Source organism: Corapipo altera, unplaced genomic scaffold (genome assembly GCF_003945725.1).
Source record: "Corapipo altera isolate COAL_440 unplaced genomic scaffold, ASM394572v1 64, whole genome shotgun sequence".
NCBI classification, from domain to species: domain Eukaryota; kingdom Metazoa; phylum Chordata; class Aves; order Passeriformes; family Pipridae; genus Corapipo; species Corapipo altera.
Genome location: NW_020884893.1, coordinates 6815832 through 6842586, shown reverse-complemented (window position 1 = coordinate 6842586; position 26755 = coordinate 6815832). Strand labels below are relative to the sequence as shown.

The 26755-nt window shown below is 41.0% G+C and overlaps 1 protein-coding gene across 1 annotated transcript in view; it reads right to left on the bottom strand.

Moving 5' to 3' along the window:
- CDH4 (cadherin 4) overlaps positions 1-26755 on the bottom strand; it is a 426465-nt gene that overhangs the window by 141944 nt on the left and 257766 nt on the right. Inside the window, exon 4 of the mRNA XM_027646096.1 lies at positions 12684-12860. Coding sequence (XP_027501897.1) covers positions 12684-12860 — 177 coding nt within the window. The remainder of the gene's footprint in view (positions 1-12683; positions 12861-26755) is intronic.

Genomic DNA, 26755 nt, shown 5'->3' with positions numbered 1-26755 from the left:
CAACAAGGACTAATTCTTCACTGTGCCTGATCATCGTCTGCACACCGCCTGAGGTAGAAATGGAGTGTCTCCAAGAATTAACAGTATTTTGGGTACAAAAAGGGGAAAACTGCAAAACCAGATTAAAATACTAATATGGGTTGCTCTAACATGACTTGGTGTAGGTCTTCTATCCTCAGAGCTCCAAAGGGATACTCTGTGCAGTTCACAGGAATACAGAGTCAGCTGACAGTGGGCTGAGCAGCACCAAGAGCTCAGGAAACAATATTTTGGGTTACTTTAAATGTTGTGTTGAAAGCACCTTATCCCAGAGAAGAAAAAAAGGAAATGAAAAAGCTGTTGTGTGCAATTAGCAGCTCCCTTTGATGAATCCTTTCCAATGACACCACCTTTTTGCTAATACTTAGTTTCTTGGAGAATTACGTGGATGGAGCCAAGGCAGTCAGAACTTCAGAGCTGGATTATGAGAGAGAAGATGACTTGTGAGTGACAGCACCCATTAACCTGGGCCAGAAAACTCAGTGCCAATCAGCATTAACTCCTCCAATTCCTGATCCACAATCACAGCAAAGAACAATGCAAAGGGAACCTCGAGTTTTCCTTCGTTTAAGATCACACCATTCAGCATTTATTCTCTTCTTTCAACAATATCCACACTCACTGCTCAGTACTTATGAATACCCTCTATCCAATTAATACCCCATTAAGCCGCCCGCCCGCAGTGACTTTATCCTCAGACCACTGTATGGCAGCTTTTAACTCCATAATACCCCGGCATTATTACCGTATTAGACTACAAGGGATTGATCCAAAGCTTACAGAGGTTAATGAGGGCTCATTAAACTTTGAATTGGGCCCTAACTGCTCAGCAAACATGAAGTGAAACAGTACGTGTCAGATGAGATGACAGAGGGTGTAGTAAACTTTCAGGCGAAATATTGAATGCTGATGGTGACAAAGGCAGGCAATCGCAGGGAATGTGTGAGGAAAGCAGCTATGGGAGAGAATTATGATTATGTTACACTTGATATCAAGCAGGACAGATTTGTGCCTATATAAATAGATATACCTGGTCTGACTCTGATGTGATTTTTGTCATCATATGGTTAGATATAGCATAATATTGACATTATGGCTTTCCCTCAGATTTTAGTTTTGAATTTCAGCTGGAGAGTATGATACTAAAGACTTGAAATCAGTAGGACTCCTTCCCTAATTACTGATTAATCAAGAGCTGAGGTTGCCTACATAAAGATTCATGTGGAGAAGGAGGAAGTCTCATTAAGAACAAGAGGTTAAAAAAAAGAGGAAGGGAGGGGGACATTTAACAACTGAATGGATACAGGAGTAGAAAAAGAGCTGATATTCTAATAGTATGTTATACCTGAATGTTAAATTTTGTATTCATGTCCAATTAAAAAATTAAAAGAAAATGGTTTAATACTTGTAGATACCATGGGTTATGGCCCAAAAGGAATTAGAGAAAGTTGTTTTTTAATGACTTCAGAAATACATATATGTTGTGTCATTCTGTCCCTTAGGTACTCAAAAGACAGAGCAGCTGTTTCATAAATTCTGAATTGCCTTTTCCTTTAGCATCATACAAAAATCTGTGCCATAAACATAACACTGCCTGAAAAATATTCGGTAAACCCAGACAGTTGTTGGAAATGCTTCCTCCGATATTTAAATTCCTCTCTTAACAGGAGTTCCCCTGCAAAAACAGATGCTAACGAATAGTGGTTTTGCCATTGAGCTGAATGGGAATGCTTTGGTGCAGCATTTTCCTTTTTCCATGGAGACATTACAGGGTGCATTTCCCATGACTGAAAGAAAACTGCCACCTTGCTTCTCAATTCTTTGCTTTCAAATAATAAATAACTGCTATAATCTTCCATAAAGGATTTATGCTCTGATGATGTCTGATTCTTCTACTGTAATTTCTTTTTGTTAGAGGCAGTTGAATGCCATTTACTGGTAAGTAAATTGTGTCATCACTTCACTGCAAACCACACCATTGAAAACGTAAGCTGGCCAAACATTTATTTTTGTTTTCCTACTCACACAAATCCCTTCCGAAGGCTGTGGATTAACTAGCAACACTTTTTAGTGCAGATTCTTAATCTTTGTTTCCTTTTCTCTCTCTACTAATATGCTCCCTTCCAGTGATGTTACTTCAGAAATAACTCCAAATAACTCACAGGGTGGTCAGAAACTCTGCCTTTCAGCTGCCACACTTTTTTCAGTGACTTCGAAATAGGAAAATTGGCAATTTTCACTGAATTTTTTGTAGTCCCACAGTAACGGGGGCACTGCAGCTCTACCTTTTCCCCAGAGGAGTTTAACTAGCAGAGAGGAGGCTGTTGGAGGACAAGGGACTGCAAATTCCCTAAAGGTTCAAACCAAGGGGTCCATGTCCAATCTTTTCACAACACAATCATGCTTTTCATTTTTAGACAGAAACAAGCCCACACAGCCTTTACTCCTCCTTAAACTGCCCCCCTCTCCCTTTTACAAGAAAATTAGCTTCTTTGCCTCAATAAATGTTACAGCTCTCAAAGCCTTGAAGCGCAAATCAAACAAATAAATCAACTGCAAAACAGCCCAAAAGGGCTACAAACTCAAGCACAGATGCAAAAACCTCCTCAGGTCATGATGTTTTGATTAAAATGAGCAGAGATCACGAGTGGAAGAAGCAGTCAGGAAGGCAACTGTCCTGGCAATGCCCACCAGCACTACGGCATTTAAGGTCTGTTAATATTTCCACTAGAAACTTTTGGTTTTAGGGGTTTATAATTTGAGTCATTAGAGGCTTAGTCCCGATTTCCAAAACCCAGTTACTAAAGGGGAATTACTAAAGTAAAGCTTTGCAAGGGGAGGGCACGCCCGGGTGGTTTGTTACAACAAGGACGAATGCACGGCATGACTTGTTTTTCAGCTGCATACACACACCCCAAAAACTGTGCATAGACTTGAGGCAGAGACACCTCACACATGTGAAAGTTTTCTGAAACATCACCTTACTAGAACAACAGCCCATGCTGAGCCATCGTGCCCCAGCTGCCACGTCCCAGCTTTGCCTTTCAATGTCCAGAAACAGAGCAGTGATGAGGCACAACCCCACAGGAGGTGTGCCAGGCTGGATGCAGCTCAGCAGCCCTCCAGAACCACAAAACAACACCACAAGCCACATCAAAGCCTCTCTTCATTCTTTTCCTGTCTTGCTCTATTCTACACAGGGCACCTGAGCTTTGGCCAAGTCCTTTGCTTTCCCCTCCAGCCACTTCTAGCTGAGCCCAGCACCATGACTCAAAAGCCACCCACCTTGACGTCCTTCACCAGCACGTCTCCCTCATCCTTCATGAAGCATTAACAGCCCCTGCTCTTCCTAGAAGCTTTTCCCACAGCGCACTTGTAGTCAGGGTCAGCTGCAGTCAAACAGCTCATTTCTCCATGGAGAGGAAGACAAAACCTCCCACACCTGTGACCAACTCTCTGTCCCTCCTAATGAGTGAGCTCACCCACCCAGCAGCTGCAGGGGCTCTTAGGGGATGCATGAGTTTCTGTTGGTTCATGGAGGGAAAAGAAATTCAGCTTGCTCTACCTAGTGCCAGAAACATGAAACTAAGGTCTACTGGGTGGCTTTTCAGGGCAGGTTCTGGTGTATATTAGAACAAAAAGGACATATGCAAAGGCTGGTGTGCGTGTACATCTGGAACCATGCTCTCTGTACACTACTGGTGTGTGCAGAGAAATGTAATTAAAATTGGAAATCTAATGAAAATGATAAGCACAGCCAAAGAGGTCGGTACTGCACAATGCTGGGTGATTGGTCTTAACCCGGTAAGGCACTATTTGTGCACCAAATAAATTTTGAAGAGCCACTGGAGTTGCTTAAAGGCTCAAATTTAGGCACATACTTAAAATCGCTGCTGAACAAGGGCCAAAATGTTCAGTACTACCATCTGCAGATATCCAAATTGCCTTGGGCAAAATGTTTCCCTTAACATAATCCAAGGTTTTGTTTGTTTGTTTTTAAGTTGTCTAACTGTTCGGATAGGAGGGAAATGTCCTTTAAATTAAGGAAATTAGCAACAAAAATGAATGTTATTAAATATATGGTAATTATTAAAAAATACAGTAAGAACTATGGGAAAGAAGAAACTGCAAAGAAACGGGGCCTTTAATGGGGCTACACTACTGTGCATCCACTCTTTGCTACCCCATCATCTAACCATGGCTTACTCCTCTCATCAGCCTGCATTAGAGACAGCTGGGAAAGGGTTTGGATGGCGACACCTTTATCACTGAAAATCTCAGCTGTTATAAATAAAACAATTAACCACAGCAGTGAGAGCTTAAAATCAGCCCAAGAGTAAATTCCCTAAAATTTTAAAAGCTGACATCCAAAATTCCAGAGTGCTGAATTTAATTCTTCAGCAGTGCAGATTAGCAAGAACATATGCAACAGTAGGGAAGTAAAAGGCATAGATGTGGCTTTTTTAATTCCTATCTCATTCCAGCCTGATACAGTGAATATCAGCAACAGCCTAGCTGTCAAGGTTATATCTGCACCATTATTCTGCAAATCCAAACTCACACCCACACAGCACCACTCTGTCTTTGGGACTCCATTTCAACAAATCAAGGAAGCCAAGTCCCACAGTCACCTAATGTGGGTGATGAGTGTTAAAGAATGAACTCCTGCAGCAAAGAGGCAGATTGCAAGTTCTTTGTCTGTTCCTGTCTCAGCTTTTTTCATTATTACTGTTTTACTTTGGGAAAGGCATGAGAGAAACCAAATCTCTTTTCCAAGCAAATTAACCCTCTGTTTTTGTGTACACTCTGTCTTTACAGGTTTTCAATAGCTTTACGAGCTGGGTACATTAGCTCTGACTATGCCTTCCTGCCTTTGCCTGTACACATAATGACAGCCATACTGAGTGGCTATTACAGTTATCTCACTTTCTGGAGAGGATGGGAGGTAATGATATGTTGCAATATGTGCAATGGGGTATTATAGCTAAATACTCTTTGGAGTGACTGATGAACTCTTTTGCAGTGTGCCTGATGTGACAGTTCGAGGTGAGGGGTACTTATCCTTCTGTACTTCCTACATTTCCTTCGAGCAGGAGCTAAAAGGTGTGGGCAGGATGGGGGTGGTGGTGGAGGAATTGATGGAGATGTAGCAGAGAGTGGGAGCTGCTGCTCAGTCCCTGGCTGTGGCAGAGAAGCACCTTTGTATCACTGTGAGAAAAAAGCTTGTACTTTAGCAGACCTGATGCACAGATGTAGCAGCTGAACTCAGACATGGAATAATGTGAGTGACTATAACCATCAACAAAAGATTTCTGAATACTATATTAAAACCTGAGTCCTTTATGAGATTCTTCAAATAACTCAAGGACAGGTCCAGATGCTGATAACCAGAGAGTGCTGCTCATGGCCATGGCAACAGCTCTGGGGTCTCAAACAAAGCCACTCACAGCTTCCCTGACTTGGTTTTTTATCTGTGAAAGACAATCCTCAGCTATGCAAACAGGTTGAAAAAGTAAGATCCTGTACAGAAAAACACCTATGCAAAGGCTGTATGGATCATGGTTGGACTCGATGATCTTAAAGGCCTTTTCCAACCTAAACAATTCTATGATTCCATGTCTCTAACTCACAATTTTTATTTAACCAGTAGTCATTGGTAGTAGGGTCACAAATACCTGGTAGTATATCCCACCCCACTGCCTCATGGGGAGGCTGAATGACTGCAAAACACTTTGAAACATCAACCACAAGGTCAGACCACTGGTCTGTTATCCCAATCTCCTCTCAGTTTGACTTGCTGTACCCCATTCTGCTTAAACGTGAAGAAAATCAGAAATATTTTTATCAATGATTTTTGAGACTTCTGAAATGTCATTCTGATACTTCCCAATGAGAGTGGGAGCAGTCTCACTGCTGCCAGTGGCTTCTGAGAATCTCAGTTTTTATGTTTTGTGAGAAATTAAAAATTGTTCCATTTCCTTTCATGCAACTGGGATGCTATATTTGATGGAGATTTATCACTTCCAAATCACATGGCATTTCATGATTTAGTGGGGTTTTTTTATGATTTAATGGGGCATTTTTCTGCTCAGGTTGCTATTCCCAAAGCATCCTAGAAAATGGCAAAAATTCAAGGGCAGTTTTTTTAGCTGAACTGGGCAACAGGAGTCCTTGATAGCTGTCTACAAAGTGTCAATCACCTTTAAATCCCACCTGCACTTACGAAGGTTCTCCTTGAGTAAGTGACAAGGCCAGGCTGGCAAAATGAAATTCTTCAGTAATACATTGACAAACTCAGAACCACAGAGCACCAAATTCCCCCTCAGTCTGGATTTGAATGCATAAATAAATAAGGCTCTTGCATTTATTTCTGCTAGAAGATTGTATTATTCCTTTCTGCAATTATTGAAAAATGCAGAGCACAGGCAAGATTTAGTGTCTGAGTTTTTGCTGCAAGACTTATGTCAGTAGAAAGGCGTTTTTGCTTTTGGGAATCAAAGTGAGATTCACCCATTTGTGGCAGGTGTTTTAAGCACTCAGCCTAACAACCTACCCACGCATGGCACTACAGCAATTCAACGACTAAATTAAATCTCTGAATATTAAATTAATGATGGAAATCTAAAATATTAATATATTCTAATTGAATATTCTCCGATAAATTATCTAGGCATTCTCAGCAATTTGATTTTACTTTCATTTCTTAAGGAACTTTCAGCTGCATAAATACAGCTATTAAAGCAATTCAAAAAGGGAACATTTTCTGCTCAGACAAGAGAACTCTAAACACAAAGAATCTAAAAATTTCTTTCATATGATTGATTAAATCATAGAGCCCAAGACAGCTGAATCATTAAATGACTGCTTTCCTTCAGTCCCTCTGGCTTTAGCAAGGACAATATAAATTCCCTATGGGTTTGAATACAAGGAAATACAATATGTATAATTACAGTATAGGCTTGAATGCTGTTGTAAGAGAATTTTAAATGGAGCATTTATGCTGTAGCTGCACTTTTCAATCCATAATGCCGTACGTGCGCGTGCACGGAAAGCCCATAAAACACTGGGCATCTGCTTCCTCCGACCCAGATTCCCAAATGGCTCACACTGGGGTAGCCCCACCAGCTTTGGCAGAGACTCGTGAATTTACACCAGGATCTGTCCTTCCCTTTCTGTGAATGCTGGAGACTAAGAATGGCACGGTGATACGCCAGGGAGAACTTAAAAAAGGGGATGTCCTTTGAGGAGTACATATAGTGTGGGATATTTTTAGGAACTTGCTTTAAACTACATGTTTTAAAGAAATTTCAAATGGACAAGTCGAGAAAGTAACAATGTGCCATGTTTCCCTTTCTCCATTTGTTCCATGAGTCATGTGCCCAGTCCTGGTTTGGTCACACACACACGTGAGTTCAATTCCAGAGCCAAGACTGTGGCAACACAAAGATTTATTGAAGCATTTTCCTGCTAATCTTTCTCTCTTTGGCATCAGGTTCTTTTGTGGTGTGAAATCACAGTCAAGAGCAAGAGCTGTCACAATCTACATCCTTGAAATAGCTTTCAAAGAAAGGCTGTGCCTCCACAAAGCAACAGGACCTGCAAAACGTCCCATTTCCTCTCCACCCTCTGGGCTCACTCCTTCTTATCTCAGTCTAAGTGTTACAATAAAGACCAAATCTCCTCATCTCTGAATTTCAGCTGGTGATATTCACACAGGTACCAAAGGTGAGGTGCACTGAGAGCCACAACTAGCCATTTTTTTCAACTCTGCAGTGTATTTGGTAAGGCAAAAGAAACACCTGTTCCTGTGGAGAACAAGGAAGATCTAGGCCTATTTGTAATCAAGGCTGTCTGCATCTCTCTCAGGAAAAGTAAGGTCTGACGTCCTTTGGGAAGCATTTGCAAGGCCTTTTCTCAACAAACCTTCTCTCACCACAGACAGATGCCATCTGTCTTGCAGCTGGGAGCTAATGGATTCTGCACTGCCAATTTCACAGCAGTGAGCAACGCTGTGATAGAGGAGGCATGAGGGATTTCCTACAATAAAACTATTTAAAACAAGTGCAAAAGCACATGCTGAACCAGTCCTGATGAGCAAAGGAGATGGCAATATCGAGGGCTGATGGTCCAAGCCAGCAGAGATTTCACAGCTCAGTATGTCTTATGTATCTCCAACGCCAGGATTTTAGACTTTTGGAGAACTGTCTCACTACACTGGTTTCCTGCTCCAGGATGGGCTGTGGAGCTCTAGAGTGTATTCAATGTCACAGTACAGCTTAACATGTGCTAAACCCACCCATGGGGTCTTCTAATTGTGTGAAGAGGAGCTCTCTGCACATGTTGCCATGGTCTTGGCTCTGGTATTGATCTCTCCTATGTGTGTGTGTGACCAAACCAGGACTTGGCTCACGACTCACAAGCGAATGGAGAAAGGGAAATAAGACACCTCACTAATTTTTTGACATGTACATTTGAAATTTCTTTAAAACATGCAGCTTAAAGCAGGTTCCTAACGTGCTGCGCTAAACCCGACCTACCGACGACACCTCCGCTAAGAAGCAATGCAAGAGTCTTCAGGTATATTATACTCTGCTAACTTTCCAAAAACTACTTCAGGACTTTCTGATTAAATTTACATAAAATGCACCCTTTCCTCTTATTTCCTGTTACTCACTTAAATTATTGTGGCTGAGATCACCAGCGCTCGGATGTGAGAGCGCACGCTGCGCCTGTAACATGCAATTAAGGGGGTTTGTAAGAGCACCAAGATCCTGTCTTGGTCATCCTCAGTGGATTTTCATGCTGGTGTAATGAGAATGAACAAGTTGTTTAACATAAGAGATCTAATGGGGAAATACCACATTTTTCAGTTCCATGTTAAATGAAGGCAAGGTGGAAAAATGAGTGTCCACGAAGTTCAAGACAGGAGGCTCCTAAGAGCTCTATAAAGATCCTGGAGATGAACTGGAAGTTTGGAGCCCTCATAAAGGTGAACATGGTTGCAGTGGTTGATAGAAGAGCCCATTACCTAAAGCATGGCATGACCACAGACCAGTCCTGCACAAGACTGCTTTTTTTAAAACAAATTATTTTCATGCAGCCCATTGAGATGGACCAAAACTTGCCTTGAAAACTGATTCAAGATTCCCTCTAGAAGCGGTTAGAGACTTGCAGATGGATGCAAAACTGAGATTCTTTTTGAAGTTCAAAAGACGATGAAATACAAGATAAGCTAATAGATAATTAGATAATAGATAATTAAGAATTAGCTATGCATGTAGCTAAAAAGGATGAGTCAGTGAGAAAATAGATGGTGCTCAGCAAGGGGGCAACTATTTAATATATTATCTTAGTTGATCAGTGTGCCTGCATGAGTCATTTGCTTGGAGAAGGAGGGGGATTTCACATTGTTTTTGTATTTTTAATAGGCATTTTCATGGACCTCATAGTTATAATAATGAGAGTACCTGACAATTAGTAATGAAATTATCCTCACTACAGAGAAATATTTCACAGCATGTACAATATTATTCCTAATACAAAGGTGGAAGTGAAGCACAAGGAAATTAAACAGAAGACTTTCATGAATGTTTGCAAAATAAATAAGCATATATCAATAAAATTTGATAACTGTTTTCTCAGCTAAAAGACAAAAGCAAAATTTGCAAAACATTTTTTTTACTAATAGAAAATATTTTTAGCTTATAAATATCAGATGTTTATTTAAACTCTTCGAAGAGTAACTAAATCTTTTCAGCAGCCAAAACTAATTAGAAATTCCTATTATTATTTTTTTAGCTATCATTTTTCTGACATACACTTCCTAGTTAGTGTGGTTGATGTATATGAACAGACACGGATGTTCCTTTGAAAGAAAAAACCCTGTAATTAACAGGGTTTTTTTTCTGGCAGGGATAATGTTCCTTTTTTCTTTTTTTTTTCTAAAAACTTTTCATTTAACGTATTTTATCAGAATGAAATGGTTTAATGAGCAGAGAATTATAGTTGATCCCAGCTGAACCAGATAGGGCTGCCTTTCGAGGTATGTGGCTCCCATCAAGCTGCATTCACCTTTGATATGATTTAAACTTCATTCAGGCACAGCCTTGCTAAAAATACTGACAAGTAACTAATCAACTTCCATAAAATGGAATTTTTACCTTCACAATAGGAAGCAGGAGTAGGAGGGAACCTGAAAGATTTGCCTATGCATTTCAAATTAGTCTGACCTATAAAAACGCAAACAGCAAGTGGTGCTATTACAATGTACTTCTGGTAGGGTTTTTTTGGTTTTTTAGTGCTCAGATTTTTCATGCCACCCCTTCCTCTCCTCGGAGGAAGCCTGAACCAAAGATAGCACTATAGAGGGACTGGTTTCCATTAGTTATACCTAAAAAAATGTAAGCTCAGGCAGGGCTTTCTGGACCGAAAAAAAGGTCAGTGTCCAAGAACCTGCTGGTTCCAGGTTTGAGTGTTTTATACAAAGCAGCAGATAAAACTGTGACAGACCTGCTTCTGTACAAATGGGATCTGAGCTGCAACTTCACATGTGCACTTCTGGTTCCAGTTTGTGAGCAGATGGACACAAAAATATTCAGCGCCCAGTGAGCAAAAGCATAGGAAATCAGATCAAAACTGTTACCTAGATCTATGAGACAGCAGAATGCTCCAGGGCAATCTGAAGATTATGTGGATGGAAATAATCATATAGTGCTGATCTTTGAAGATGTTGATTTGTCCTATTCTGGATAATTAAAGACACAGGGGAAGCTGTAACTCCTGCTAGGAATCACCCAAGCTTCATGTTCAGGCGCTGGCAAACGGGCCAGATGCTGCAGATAAGCAGAAACTCAAACCAAGCCTAAAACATCAGGGGTCTCACGCTTAATCAAGTTGCACTCTTTGTATGATCTTCCCTGTCATTACGATGCTTTCTGTATGTCAGGTGAAAAGGAAAGCAGCCCTTTGTAAGCCAATTCTTTTTTTTTTTTCTCCACCCCACTTTTACTTCATTTTCAGTGTTTCCTCCAGTTCCTGTTTTCAAAAACTGCAATGGAATATATTGCTGAAAATCTGGGAGCTCTGTGTTTCCATCAGCCAGGTTATCTTTCCAAGGTTACTCATAGTTTAAGTCATGAATATAAATTCTTCTGTAGCTATATAAAATTTATTATTTGCCATTTTTATTAATACTGGAATTTTGCATACTCGAGTCCTTCTGTTTCATCTCCAGACTGTAGGGGGAAAAGTGCCACAGAGATTTCAGTCCTTATAAATCAACAAATTTGCCATGGTAAGCTGGTGCCAAGTTGTCCTCTCTCTGTCTAGTCAAAGCTCAAAAGAAATCAGCAGGGAATGGGACAGGGCCCAAGTTCATTTTTCAAGTACTCTCCTTGTTTTTCACAGGAATTCAGGATTTAATCTAAATTATTAATGTGATCTAGGAAGATATTTTTGACATATCAGGTTATTTTCCTCTTCAGATATTTCTTCCGCTTAGTAGGACAAAACATTAACGGGTCACTCCATACCCAGCACTGCTGACCACACAAAGACTCCTTGGCTTCCCTCCCTGTTTTTCTAGGACAGAAATAAAAACATTTATCACCTGCTACTTTTGATTCCTTTCTGCACAAAGAAATGACACCAACAAGCCGAGTTTACCCAATACTTGGTGAATTGGGAACACGCACCTTCAGTCATCGCATGAGTCATTGCAAAGTTCACCTGAACTTCCAAAGGACTCAGCAAGTACCTTTCTTCCTCCAAGACACGGGCTGTAATGATGCAACTTGTGAATCCAGGCCCTGTTTCAAGATGACTAGATGAACTTCCTGAGAAGGGATGCCAAGGACACACCACTGCTGCTCAAAATAACTTCAGAAATTTTATAATTGTCGTCATTTTCTTCCAAGGGAAGAACCGAAAGAGTCTGCCAAGGAATGTTTTTTTTTTTTAACAGCTAATCACTCTACTGCTCCAAAAACTGAAACCAGCACCCACAAGAGGAATAGCAACACGTATTTGTATTTTGCTAACACTTACCAACAGCAATAACATATCAACCAAATGTCTCTATAAAACACTCCTTTTCCCTTCTTTTTCTTTTCCTGTCATCCCATAATCATCACAGAAAACCACATGGGTAAACCTGATCTCAGAGATTATCCTTGTGAAGAAAGAAACCAGAAACACAGGGAGGATGCAGGATCCATCTGCAGCAGGGGCAGGCAGCCAACCTCCTCCAGGCCACCACACATCTGCACCCGGCATCGGAAGGGAAGGACACAGCACCCCTCGTCGCTGGGTGCCACCAACCCAGCCTGACACCTGCAGCCGTTTTCTGGATGAGAGAGTGGGCAAAGGGCCACCTTGGCAGCAATGCCAGAGTCTCTTGAGGGACTGGCTGGAAGGAGGTGATTAGGCTGCCGTCAGCTGGGGAGGGAAACTGGGGCAAGGCACTTCGGAAAAGATGGGTTTCAGCAGCATGTAAAAGGCAACTGTTCTTGCATGAGGAGGAAGTCTGTGCTTCGGGCCAGACGTCCCACTCCAGAAACTTGGACCACTCCTACTGCTTCACCAGACCCACTACAAGATGACCATTATTATTACCATTATTATTACTCTTTCTTATTTTAACTCACCCGAACCAGCTGCTGTGGAAAGGGTCCTCTGGAGTTTTCTGGCACGTTGATGGGTGGGATGACCCAGTCCCTCTTCTGCCTCCGCAGACCGTTGGCGCTCTGATGCTGCCGCCACGGGAGCAGAGTGTCACTCTGCTGCTGCACCAGGTCTCCAGGTAGTGTCTTCCTGCCTTTTGGCTGTTTTGGAAACAAGAATGCAAACCCAGTTAAGCCTCTTCCTCACTTCTCAGGACTTGTCCCAACAGTGGCGCTTCCCTGCGTGCAAACGGCCACACAGAACAAAGCACAATATGCTTTGCTGGCAGCTCTGCTGCCACTTCATTTTCACAAATATATGGAGCTGTCACTCTCAAATCAAGATGCCTCCCAGAATGTATCATCTTCATTACACCAGCTGCAGGGAGATTTAGCAGAACACTGGAGTAAAGAAGTTTCTGCAAATTTCTAATAAATACAACCTACCAGAACACACAAAAAAAGGGAGAGGATCCCTTTACAGTCCATGTCATGAGTCCAGCTTTATAGTCTGGCACTGAGCACAAGCAAGGCTACAATAACCTGCAGTCTGTGGCTCTGCAGACGTATTCTGCAGTCCAACCAAACCTCAACCAGAGGGAGAGTCAGACCCATGGCTGCAAAGGTGCATTAGTTCAGATTCTTAGTGCTTCATGACACATTTTGTAAGGGCTGGGTTTTGAACATAAATCCCAAATACACATCTCCCCACACTGCCGGAAAACTGGAACACATTTCAGGCAGTAAATTTTCATTATTTGGGATGCCTTTGAGTCCTCCTTTGTGATTTTTTTTTCAATTATGGATTCTGCCCATGGCATACTTTGGCACTGGAAATGTTACAATGCTGTGGCATAAAAATGGAAATGCTGAGACCCTGGTCTGGACTTAGAGAGACTGCCTCCTTATTAGAAAAATTTCTGCCTTACAGAATGATGAATCAATGAAATGTAGATTTGGAAAGGCTCTTCAGAGGATATGCAGTCCCAATAGTTAAATACTCTATGGCCTTCTAGGATTTCAGCAATTACTTCTAGAAAGTCTGCAGAAAAGATAACTATCAAAGCTCTTGTTACCATATGGTGACCTGCACTCCCACCAGAAAATGTTTAAACTTTCATAAATCACAAAGACTGCAAGTCACATTCTCTTCATTTGAGGTAAGATCCAGTGGGAATACTGTTCTCTGAATTTTACAATTTTCAGTTATTTTTCTCAAAAAACCCCCACAAACCCAAAACCCCATGCCCCCAAACACAAGAACAGTGTGGGAAAACCCATCAAAGTATTTTCTGAGGCTCCTGCCATTTTAAGCCACGCTCACTTCTTGTCTCACTCCAAACATTCAAACTCAAACATCCTACAAACAGTTATCTGTAGGCACTGATTTCAGTGGGAATCGTTGCTTTGGGGCTTAGAGTTTGGTGTAAATCCATCTATTAGCGCATTTCAATTCCTGATCTGGAAGTGCAATTCCTGATCTGGAAGTGCAATTCACCTCAAGACTATATAAATATATGAAAACTAAACAGCATATGAAAGGTAAACAGCTTCTGAACTGAGAGGTGGCTTCAAAGCTGTGTGGCCCTTCTGGATGCTGCGAGCTGGGCACAGCAGCCAGCAGCCCATTGTCACAGCTTGATGGTGGCTCTGATCTCTGTTACCTGTGGAGGGCAGACATCCACTGGCTGCAAGGACTGGAAGCATTCGTGCAAAAATGCAGCTATTTTTACGCAGTCCTTAAAAATGAGCCCATTCCAGAGCTGAATTTTCACAGAACAGATAAATAGGGTCTTTTCAGTCACACACACAGGCACGTTTCTCAGGTCCTCTCTCACACTCATGCCACCAAGGTGACTGCGGGGTTGTCTTTGCCTAAGTGCTGTTTATACACCTTCAACAAGCATTGTCACTACGCTGCTGCAAAATCACAGAACCATGGCTCAATATTTAGAAGTTGTTCTAAAAATACTCACTTAAGTGTGTAACGAACAAAGAAACAGAGTCACGATGCAGCAGTGGGAGACTTTCTTGGGAAAGTCAGGATACTTGTAGGCACTGCTGACCTCCTCCTTCCTAGGGGATGCAATATGTTATATGTGATAGAGTTTTCATCTAAAGAAAGTGTTATTACCAGAAAGGTATCTGATGAAAACAGTGTTATCTAAAGAAGACACACAGAAATGCACGTCAACATGAAACAGGACTGTGAGACGTGAGTCACAGAAAAGTGGATATCCCCTATTTTTTTAATTGGCTTGTGATTCCCAAATGAGGATCCTTTGAGAGCAGGTATTTGGATCAGTTTATATAATTGGCAAGTGAGCATTGGGACAGATTATGAAAGGATGGTCAAATAATTTGTGCTCTGCTGAGTTTACACAGTGGAATGAGTCTGAACTAAAGACAGACTTGAGAATTAACATGAATCCCAAAGCTCCATGTATACTGAAATAATTAGTGTCAGCTCAGCAAGGAAATACCAGCCTTTTTAGTCTGTATGAAATACTTGCTGGCAGGTGACTAGACAGTGACTAGCTTGCTTGTCACTCTTGATGATGTTTTCCTACATTAGAATAAATCATCAACATGACTCTGAATTTGATATGTAGAATTTCAAAAGCATCTTGCAACAACAGTTGTTTTGTTTTTTTTTAAAACAACAGCTCTTTTTTATCTTCATTTGTTGACAATGCATTCTCATGACCTTAATTTCTCTGGTGTTGTTTAAATACGTTGTACATGTTTTCTGCTGTTTAAAAGCTGTGAGACAAATGCAGTAACAAAGTCTGGTGAGTATAAATGCCAGAACTATTCAGATCTTTGACTGAAACATCCAAGAACATCTCTGGAATAACAGCATCGACTAACAGCGAGCCCCGGAAAACTCTCCTGTGTTTTCAAGTTTACAAGAATTTAAAGTTCAAGTCAAAAGCAGAATGTGACACCAAATTCAATTAATTCTAAAATACAGCTTCCAATTCTGGTTTTGCTGAATAACAGTTTTCACTGAGATAACAACTGCTCCTTCTCTCATGGCCTCACAGGCCATATGCTTTCTGGAATTTCAAGACATTTTGAAAAGATAAAATATTATCGCTACCTTTTGCAGTGTCACCAGAACACAGTCTGCCCATAGTCCTTCCCACAATCAAGTTGAGAACCTCTAGTGCTGCTGCTTTAGGGTGGTTTCCCTCCTGATGTGTTTGTAAGGTGCCATCCCCTTCCTACATATGGCACAAGGGGGATGGGCACGTGCAGTCTGAGAGGGTCATCCATGAAACATGTGCCCAGTGGAAAGTGAAGTCCACTCTCCAGTCCAAAAATTATATGGTGACATTTATAATCTGTTGCAACAGGATCAAACACCAAACATGGAACATGTGAGCGTGGTCTCTGGTGATACATAGATAATTAAAGGGGGATACAAAATAGTCAGGCAATTCAGTAATTATGCCTGTCTATCACTTTAGGACACTGATAAGCTAGAGAAACACAGCGGAGCCATAACAGATGAAAACCTTTAAGATCAAGGAGAAAAAGTAATTAAAAAGTGTGGGATGAAGAAAAACAACAGGAGAAAAGCCCATGCTGGGATATAAACTTGTTAGGAGAATTTGGATTCAGTGGGATCTAATGCCTTAGTGTTCACACTGGGGTAGAATCTTTCAGAGCTTGCCAAGGATGAGATGCAATGTGTGCTGGGCTGGCTGTATTATTTAAAGTCCACATTCTGCAAGCATTCTGCAAGAAGAGGAAATTTCTTCTCACAGGCTGTTCCACAGAAGGTGTAGAGGTGTCTTGAAGTCCACCTCAGAAACTTCAGTGCCATCTCACAGGAGTCATTTCCAGTCCCTTTTCAGTCTAGCATTAACTTTAACAATGGTGAATACAACCTGCTGTGTTTGGAAGAGGACACAGAGCTAAACCCCTAAGAGACTGTCAGACTTCAACCAGATTTAGGAAACCTTCCTCCAAACTGGTGGGATTGCAGGGTGCTTCAACTAATTCCACTTACACCATGATTCTTGAGAGCTCAGGAACATTCCCTGTCTGCACTTGGCACCAGCAATAAAGGCTAAGTCAGAATTGCCACCTGGGCAGTCTATAAGCTCCTGTCAGTGTTGGTCTGTGGCTCGTCAGCCTTTCATTTGTTGGGAGACTCGGACTAAACTCAACCTCTGCTCACAAAAGAGGTCAAAAAATAATTCCCTGACAGAACAGGACACGCGGGATCCCTACAGCCCCTCAAGCCCTGTCCTGCTCGTGACAAGAAGGCTGCGAGCCACTGACTTTTTACTAGTCCACAAATAAAACCAGTGAGTGTGAAGGAGCACCAGCTTTCACCTTCCGCTACACTTAGCAGTAGCCAGTCTCGCCAGCTGGCTCGTCTGCCCTCCCAGCCAACCTGCCTTTGATATCCGTCAGCCTCTGGCTACGGAGACATCTGGAAGTTATTATCCAGCAGAGCGTATCACAAACCCATTTACATAATATAATATCATATTTTGTGTTCCTGCTTAGCTGAACATTTTGGATCACTCGAATGTTTGGGTAAATAAGCCACCATTCCCTGCATATAAATAACAGTGAGTCTTAGGGTACGTTTGTTGGAGATTATTCGTTTTATAGGGCTCAACCTGCAAAATGAAATGCTCTGGATTCAGCACTAAAATATATTATTCTTGCAATTGCAATAAAAAGTACCTGCAATTGGAGGAGAGGAAATAAGGCCTTTATTTCCCAAGTATCAAAATTATTTATGATTTAACCTGTTTTATTTATATGCCAGTCTTAATATTTTCATAGGATCTTTAACACTTCACACTAGACATTTTTCACAAAAGAAATAATACTTGGCTTGCTTTGTTTCTAGTGTCACTCCTAGGGTTTAACTATGGCAACGTATTTTTAATATACTTTTATCAATACAAGGGGATACAAAGCCACCTTTAGTCCATTGCTCAAACATATTTCCCTTCAGCTCCTATATCAATATATATTTTGAAAACTGGTACTATTTTCTATCAGGGAAAAAAAAAGCTATTTAAAAATATTTAATATGAAGCATTTTTTGCTTGTTTCCATGGTAGCTGCAAAAAGGACATGAGAAAATGATATTTACCAAACAGAAAATAAGACAATGAAAATAGAGCTTAGTTTTTTAACAAAGGGAACATGAGAGCACTGCAAAATAAACATTTGCATGAATTCTGTTCTAAGGAAACAACATTTTGCTGACATCAGGGACGGCAGTGAAGGACGAATGAGCCCTTTTTTCCCAAAATGCACCATTTCCCCAGTTTTTGATCTTTTTGTAGAGAAAGATATTTCATTTTGTGTTCTCATACAGTAGAATGAAAGGGTTGCAGAACAAACAGCAAATTTATTTATTTTAGGGTAATTGATTCCTTTTTTATTTAGGTCATTGCTGAATTTGCCGAAGTTGGAGACGGGGGAAAAAAGTAGTTTTAAAAAGATCAAACTTTTTATTTTAGACTTTCATTTATTATAGTCATGCTATGTGAAGGTATTATTTAGGAACTGCACAGGTAGGGAATCTATAATCTGTTTTTCTCGTTATCAACATTCTAGAACTCTGTGATGACTATCTATATTAGCTTTATTTACTAATAGTTGTAAGCTGTGGTAAATTTAATCAAAGATTGTTTCATGTCACATCCCATTACCATCACGGCATAAACTACTATTCATGAATGATTTGTGTCAAAGTGCTCTGAAAACCAGTGTTTTAGCAGCAAGATGTTCCAGCATTCACAGTTCTTCAGCAGGGGCATTAAATTAATGTGTTTGCAGAGAAGCCACTAATTGACGACGAGATGTGATTTTGGCAGTAGACTTCCACTTTAAAGATAATGAATAGACTTTCACTTTAAAGATAGTGTTCAGACACAGAGAAGAACCTCCCCTGCTCCTAAAACTATAGTAATAATTTCTGGTATAAACAGGAATAGAGGGAACCAATCCTGACAGGGCATTTCAAGCACCCAAGTAAGCTGTTTGATCATCACGACTTCCAAAAGCAAACAGTGGAATCGCAGCATTTGTAACCTTTATCAAATCTGGCTACATACAGTCAGGAATGTTATGTTTGGTTAGGAACTCATTAAACAAAATTACCTTTCCATTTATAGAAACCATACAAGTACAGTATAAAACATTTTAATTAAATCAGCTAGTTAAGCAAAAATTCATTACTTTTTGTTTTTATCAGCTAGCAGTGGGGCTGCACAGAGTAGTTCACATTAGAGTCAATTAGTAAGAAAAATTGTCAGATTTGGCAAGAGCATGAGCTTCCAGAACACATCAGCTGACAGGGAAGAAAAAGTTTGACTAAAAGCTAACCAAGTTACTGCCCTCAGAGGAGGAGAATAAGCCATGTAACACACAGACATGCATCAGCCAAGCCAAACCCCCTCGTTCCCAAGGAGTCAGAGTCAAAGCTCTACATGCCCTGTTCCTTGAGAGCTGAAAAATGAGGCATGAATGCAAATTTAACGTTGTTAGGTAGTTGGATGGCTTTGCAGGCTTAGGAAAATTTTATCTGATGGAACTAATAAAATGTGATCAGTGTGACTGAGGAATCAAAATGTTCCTTAGCGTTGTAGGGCTGCAAAGTAAGAGAAAAAGTGAAGAAGAGTAACAGGTAAAACCAGGGGAATTTTAAATAGGGAGAACTCAACACACTGGCTTGTGAGTCAGGCAGAAGATCCTTTCTTTGCAAAAGGTGCAGCAGGGCCCTTAGTGAGCAACTGTAATTAAATGCTGAGCTAAGTCTGGACTCCAGAGAAAAGAGACACTCACCAGCTCTGGGCATAACCCACATGGTTGCATCAGAAGGCTGTTATTTCAAAGAAACCAAATACATGTTATTGTCTTTGATCAGAAAGCCTCACAAGGTTGGTGGCCCGGGTGAGGACTCCATGGAACACAGGCTGCAGGTCACATACACATTCCCCTTTGGGGCCAGAATGGGGCTTTTCAGGCAGCTGCTGACCAGGTGGGGCAGGAGGTGTTGATTTCCCAGTACAACGTAATTGAAATTTAGACATCCCTTGAACTCACCCACACCTTCTGTTTGCCTGAACGTTTGGTAGGCCATCACCAGTTTAAGCTGGAACCTGGTAAGTCACAGAGCATTTCAAAAGGCTTCACTTTTGTGCCACAGAGCACAGACACCTGCAGGCAGTGTGCTCCTGTTCATTACTGAGCAGACATGAAATGAGAACGGTGTCTCTGAGGTGAGGGAATTTTTGACTGGGGTGGAGAGGCAGAGCTGTCTTCAAACTTATTCTATGGCTCTGCACAGATGATTAGAGGCACCTCCTGGCCAGGGCACTGCCTTCAGGGTTTCAAATGCTCTTCCTCTTCCATTCTCTAGAAGAATCACATACCAAAGCAGGCACATAAGAACTCCATCTGCCTTTGGTGGAATCTTTTACGGTTCCCACAGGTTTCCAGCACCTGTGGTACTCTTCCTGTCATTGTCAGGCTTTGAATATTGCAAGAGTGTTCAATGAACAGAAGACGACGACAAAGAAGATGACATCGTTCCCAAAACACAGCTCTTGATGTACTTTTCTTTCTCATTTTATGGCTTGAACATCTTATCCCAACATGAAAAGTTCTGATGAGGCTGTTTCCTTGCAAAGCTCCCCACATCAACTTGACCTTTTCACATTGCCTTCAGTAACATCTAATCTCGCAGTGCTTCTCAGGTAGGGTTGTTTAAGAAACATCTAAATTACTGTTGTACTCTACCTTCTAGTGTTTATAAAATGCCACTTCTATCTTCAAGTTAATGTCATTGTCATAATTGGGAGAAGACATACACAATGGCTTCGGAACTACAAGTACTTCTCAAGAGCATGGCTATTAAATTACAAAATACTCATATACTTGTTACCTGTTCAGATACCCACAGGTCGGGAATAAAGGTGGTAGATCTTGTCATATGTAATAAAGTAAAAACCTCTAGTGCAGGTTCATCTTGCCCCTCGAATTCTGCGCATATCTTGAGAAAAATGTATGAAATATCTGGGCTAGCAAGCTGAGTTCTTCCTCCCGGATAAAACTTCTAACAAATAATTTAAAACAGTTCCAAAACATAGCTCCTTTTGCTTCCAGAACTCAGACTACCACAAGTGTTCTTCAACACAGAAAAAAGAGGGAGCGAGTTTACTCCTTAACAAGCCTACTCCTTAACAAGCCTGTGAAAAATTTTAATCTCATTTTACTTTTCTAAAGCCATGAGGTTCAAAAGATACATGAATTAAAATAATCATAATGAATTAAGTGTAACAATAGTCCTTCTCTTCACAATGTTTGCAAGTACAAAGATCACAAGAGATTTAAGAGATCACAAGCACCACTGCTACTTTAGCGCAAAGAAAAGTAATTCAGTCTGGTACTTCTCCTCAGTGCTAGCGTGAGAATTTGCCCTTTCAAGTTATCCTTTGGTTATTTCAAGAGGCTCTTGAGAAAAGATTGTTCTTCTTTTATTCTCCAATTTCAGAGTGCACCTAAGCAAATGCTTAAATTTGACCATGAGAACACATTCCATTTATCTCCACTTGCAAGACGACATTTAAGGGTGACTTTAAATTTAGTTTTGCTGGATGGGGACAGTGTTTGAGATCCCACTGGCACCGCCAGGCCCTCAGCCCACCCTGCCCAGCTGGACACCCATCCCTGGATGCTTCTCCTCTCTCCTGCAGCTGGCCATGCCACAGGGTCACCACCACATCCAGCAGGAGGGTGGGAGGAACCCAAACCCTTTTTCACACTGAGCTTGTACCTACCAAGCTGTCTCAGCTTGCCGGGCTAAGGGTAAGATACATGGACACTCACAGCCCCTAGAAACAAGGTTTATTTTAATGGCCTTGCCTGCATGAAGCAATTTTTGTCTTCAATCAAACTCATGTTTACACCCAACTGTCCATGGATTATCACAGCAACGATGGTTTTTTTGGGATATTCAGTCCAAAATGTGTTTTTTTGAAGTGGCAGTCAGACTTCAGCAGTTACCAACAAAGAACATGAAATCAGAGGTCAGAAGCTTTAATCTCACAAGGGGCAAGGCACACATCACAGGTAGGAGCACACAGCAGTCCAAGGGGTTTGTTTTATCAGAAAAAACTTATTTCCGTGTAGGCAGTTCAATCCTCAGGACTTCTTTTTGTTTGAAGGAAGACAGATCTGGAGTGAATTTCACTTATGGATGATCCTTCTAGCACGGCTTTGAGCCTGACCCTTGGTAAGATGCTGACTGCTTAGGAACTAAATGCAGCAAGTGCAGCGCTTGGAAACTTCCCGTAGTGGGCTGATTTTCCGAGGCAATGAGCACCTGTATGTCACATCTTATCTTGGCTTCAGCACAAGGCAATGGGATTCAGCACACCTGAAAATCAGGCCAAGGAAGTTCACGTGTTTTCACAACCATCACTTTCATCTCTTGCAATGATTACACGCAAGATGTTCAAGTTCACTTAAGCGTGAGGTCAGACAAGTTCACCAGATGCATCTTCATTAGACTTGCACAATTATCCTGAGCAGTCTCACTGGTAACAATTATATGATACTTATTTGTTAATCATCTGCTTTCTCATCTTTTCCACTGATCTGATTTGCTAAAACCCCAAACAATCTCTCAGAAGTTACCTAAAGGAAACAGAAATCTCTGTACGTACCCACCCTGACTGATAAATCAAGGTCTTGCTTCACTGATGAGATACAGAAATAAAAGTTTTTCCAGCTGCCATTTTGCTGGAATTAGTTGCTGCCTTGGATCCCCCTCGGAGGCAGTCAATGAGGACAGTCCAGCATAATGAGGACAGCCCAGTCTTTAAAATATGCATCAACATGGTCAGAAAAAGGCAGGATGACAAATACAGCCCCTCTCTAGGGATAACACAGTTTGATGGGCAAACTCCCATCACCTTGATGCCATGGATAACATCTCATCCCCATGCAGGGGCAGGAAGGAAGAAAGGAAGGGAACAATTGTTTTCCCATTTCTTCCAGGCGCATCCACTTGAGGGCATCAGGGATATTGGAGTCATTGGAAGCACAGCTCCCACTTAAGCTCTCATTTTCTTCCCTCAAGGGAAGGCTACATCTTCCTGGCTCCCCAGCCTCGTGCAGAGCATCCTGGCTGCACAATAACCCAGGTCATGAAAAGGAGCAGTGCTGAATAAGCCTTTCCTTGCCCGAAGACCTTTGTGCTTGTGATCAGCAATAAAAGGCTGTACTGGAATTTAAAACCTCAGCCAGGTAAAATACCATAGATGATTATTTAAAGGCTTTAAATAAAAAAATAAAACCGCCAAAACCCTCTGGCTGTAAGAGTCAGCTTTTCACATTCACACTGTATGGCTGTGGACTCACACCTGGGTTATGAAAGAAGCCCAAAATAAGATGAGACATAATAAAACACAAGCTGAGCTTAAGCAAGGATGGATTTCTGACAGCAGTTCTCAATGTTTTAAACGCTAGCCGCAGACTCATATATTTCCAAGTTTAATTGCACAATTCCCAGTGACTTAACGTTACAAAAATTTTCATATTTCCATGCTCAGAATTTGAGAAGCTCAAGCAATGAGAAACTTTGGTTGATATATAAATGATTCAAAGAAAACAGTATTTTTTTTCAAAAATAAATCACTGGCAGCAGATGACTGACATCCTACATGTGCTGAATATATCCTCTACCTCCAAGCTCTTGTGCTGTGAATTCCTTTCTGTGCTTTATTTCTATGATCCTGATTTTAACTTATGAGGTGAGAACTACAGGAAAACAGATACATAAATACAGAAGAAAATTTGCCAGATGTGCCTTAACACGCTTAGACACATGCAGGGACTGAAAAATAAAAAAGCAGTATGAGTGAGAGGACCAAAACTTCAGATGGGATAAGCCAACCCAGGGAGTGAAGGAAGTTGATTAGCAAGGAATGAAGAGGAAGAGTTGGGACTGATGGACACTGAGGGCGGGGGGGAGTGAAGCCCAAATGGCACAATATATCTACTCATGTACTTGGGAAGACTTGAGTTTCTGCAACTAAAAAAGAGGACACTCTGAAAACTGAAGTCCTCAGCAATGTCACTGTTCAGAAACATGATCTTCATTTTTTGACTTCTAGTTGAATCAATATTCAATTTCTCAAAATAATAGCATGCACTCTTAGAAAAGAAGACTGCTAATTCCAGATAAGTAAAGCTTGGCTTTATGTTGTTTTCTTCTGGAGCATTATCCCAGTCAATTTCATCTTTCATAAATGCTGACACAAGCCACAAAGACTTTATATTATTTTATAAAATAGTTTTCTCTTTTCTTTTCTTTTCTTTTTTCTCTTCTCATCTTTTCTTTTTTCTCTTTTCTTCTTTTCTTTTTTCTTTTCTCTTCTCGTCTTTTTTTTCTCTTCTTTTCTTTTCTTCTCTCCAAATTATACCCAAAGCTTCGACTGATACTTTCAATTGCAAGAACAGGCAGCCAGACAAGAACAGTAGAAGAAACTTTATCTTAAGTATTTATTGTTATGCCAGAATATCGCTCAGTTTCCTCTGGGGTAATTCAGCACTCCTGTGGGAAATATGTGACCTCATTTGCATTTTCTAATTGAATTGCTATCAGGTTTCCTGCAAGACTGAACAAAAAAGTTTCTAGAGTTACTAACATCACTTGTATTAACCAGAAAAAAAAAGTTTACATTCAAGTGTTGGCTGGGGAGGAGCAGAAATGTATGCTTCATGTATCAAAAAATATATTTTTGAAGTATTTACCTTCTTTGCTATCATTTTTTCCTACTAGCATGCCACTTTAGTAGTTGGAATTCTTTCATTACAGTGGTTACTGCTGAAATTGGCAGGTTTTCCCAGGTTATTCTAAAGCATCTAAAGCAATTAGCACATTTATAAGGCCAACCCTATGAAGGAGGAGAATTTGTCACTGTATTGGCTTGCTCATCATTAAAATATCAGCTTGCACCAAGAGCAATGCACAGCTGAGGGATCTGAGGTGCAGGTATAGCCACCAAACCCTCTGATTTTGCAATGAAAGCACACAAGGGGAGGACTATCCTGACAAAAGCCATCCTGAATTACTCTCCCACCCTGGAACCATGCTGGCCACCACCAAAGCTCTCCCAAGCCCATTATGCAGATTTCCAGTCTTAACATATTGTGACAAGAAAGGATCACAAATCCAAAGGATCATTTATTGAGGGTTTAATCCTCCATGGTCTCCTGGAAAGTAGCCACTGCCTCCACTGCAGGTAGGTTCACTCCTGGTCTCCCAAAACCTCAGCCAGTATCCCAAAAATGCTGACTCCTATAACATTTATTCTGTATTATAACCTCCACAATAACCCAGATGTCTAATAATGGCCATTCCAGGAGGGCTGGTTTTCATGAAGCTGTAATCCATGGATAACTGTGAACTAAATTCTGATTTATCCTTCCAGAGGTGGTTCAGAGGGCCAGTGGTGCTGCCCTTGCTGGGGGCCGTCGCTCATGGAGATGCCCACAGAAACAGAGAGGATGGGTGAGCAAGGCACAAGGACTTGTTCGTGCTGTAGGTGCCAACAAACAGGTGTGGTAAGCAAACTTTATGCCAACTATTTTTAATGTCTGGGAACTGTTCAGCATTTTCATGAAATCAGTCACAAATTTACACAGTAAAACAGAAATGGACGGATGCGCCTCAACAGAGATCTGGTCTCACCCTCTCTCTCAGGTCACCTCTCCTTTTCTCTCCCATATTTGCCATCTCCATATCCTGAATATAACACAACAGTCTGGAATGTCTTTAAAAAAAATATGTAGTAGTGCTTGAGACATATTATACTATACAAACCCAAATGTGAAACCTGCTTCTAGTAAAAGGCACCAAACACATAAGGGTCACGGCCTGAAACGTACTGAACTGGATATTGTTAGGTTTGGGGGTGTTATTTTTGCCATAAACACTATTATTTTTTAAAATAATCTCATAATCACATTTATTTCTTTAGCAAACAAAGGATTACTTTGCTTCCAAAAACCACCAGCATTTAAATAAAACACAAGTCTGATGCCTGCTATAGGGACCCACCATGAAACTGCTTATGACCTTGTCATTAGTCTTGTTTTCCGTATTTTTTCGGCCTCAAACTACACACTAATAAGGCTTTTAGAAAGCAGGGATATGAATTTTAAGAAGCTTAGCCCTCTCTCTTTTCAACCAGAGTTCAGCTTACATTAACATTAGATGAATTTCCAAGCAAATATTCTGCTAAAACAGAAATGTGTGCTTATTTAGTTTTCTTTCTGCCACACTGAGAAGAAATTTAAAGCAGTATATAAGACATCTTACTTTGTTCCTTCAATATTTAATTACTTTTAGAAGGAAGCAGTATTTCTTTGGTTAGAAAATGGCAAATAGAGTTGACATAACATACAGGGCTTAATTATATCTTACACAAGCCCAAGCCTTACTGAAGAGCAGCAGAAGTGTATTTATATGACTCTAAGCCATGCAAAAACTCAGGGGTCAGTCCACTGGGTAGCTGCAAGATTTAAGTCTGTCCAAGTCTTTTCTTTTTTGTCTCACATGTGGCAAAAATTCTCCCAAATGGCACAGACTCACAGGGTGAAGTTCTAACAATATGACATGGAAAGTCTTTCCCTCTTTCCCCATCGTGCCCTGCCCTCTCTGTCCAAGCACTGCAGAAAGGAAGAAAGGAGAGGTCACTCTTGCTATTTTGATCATTGCTGGGCTGCATTAATCCCAACTACAGCCACAGCCAAGAGACATCTCCTGTCCCTGAAGGAGACAGGACTGTTCCCAGGACACACACCTTCATCCTTGCTCTGCAGGCCTTCAAGATCCAGCAATAAATCAAGCTCTTTAAACAATTCCCTGCCAAATCCTGCCTAAATGTAACCACCCAACTAGCCCAGCATTACATTGCTGGAGTTGGCACCAGACAAGATAACTGCATTTACTCAGTGTAGTAGAGAATCTTCAGCACAGACTAACGCTGAAAATTAAAAGGTGA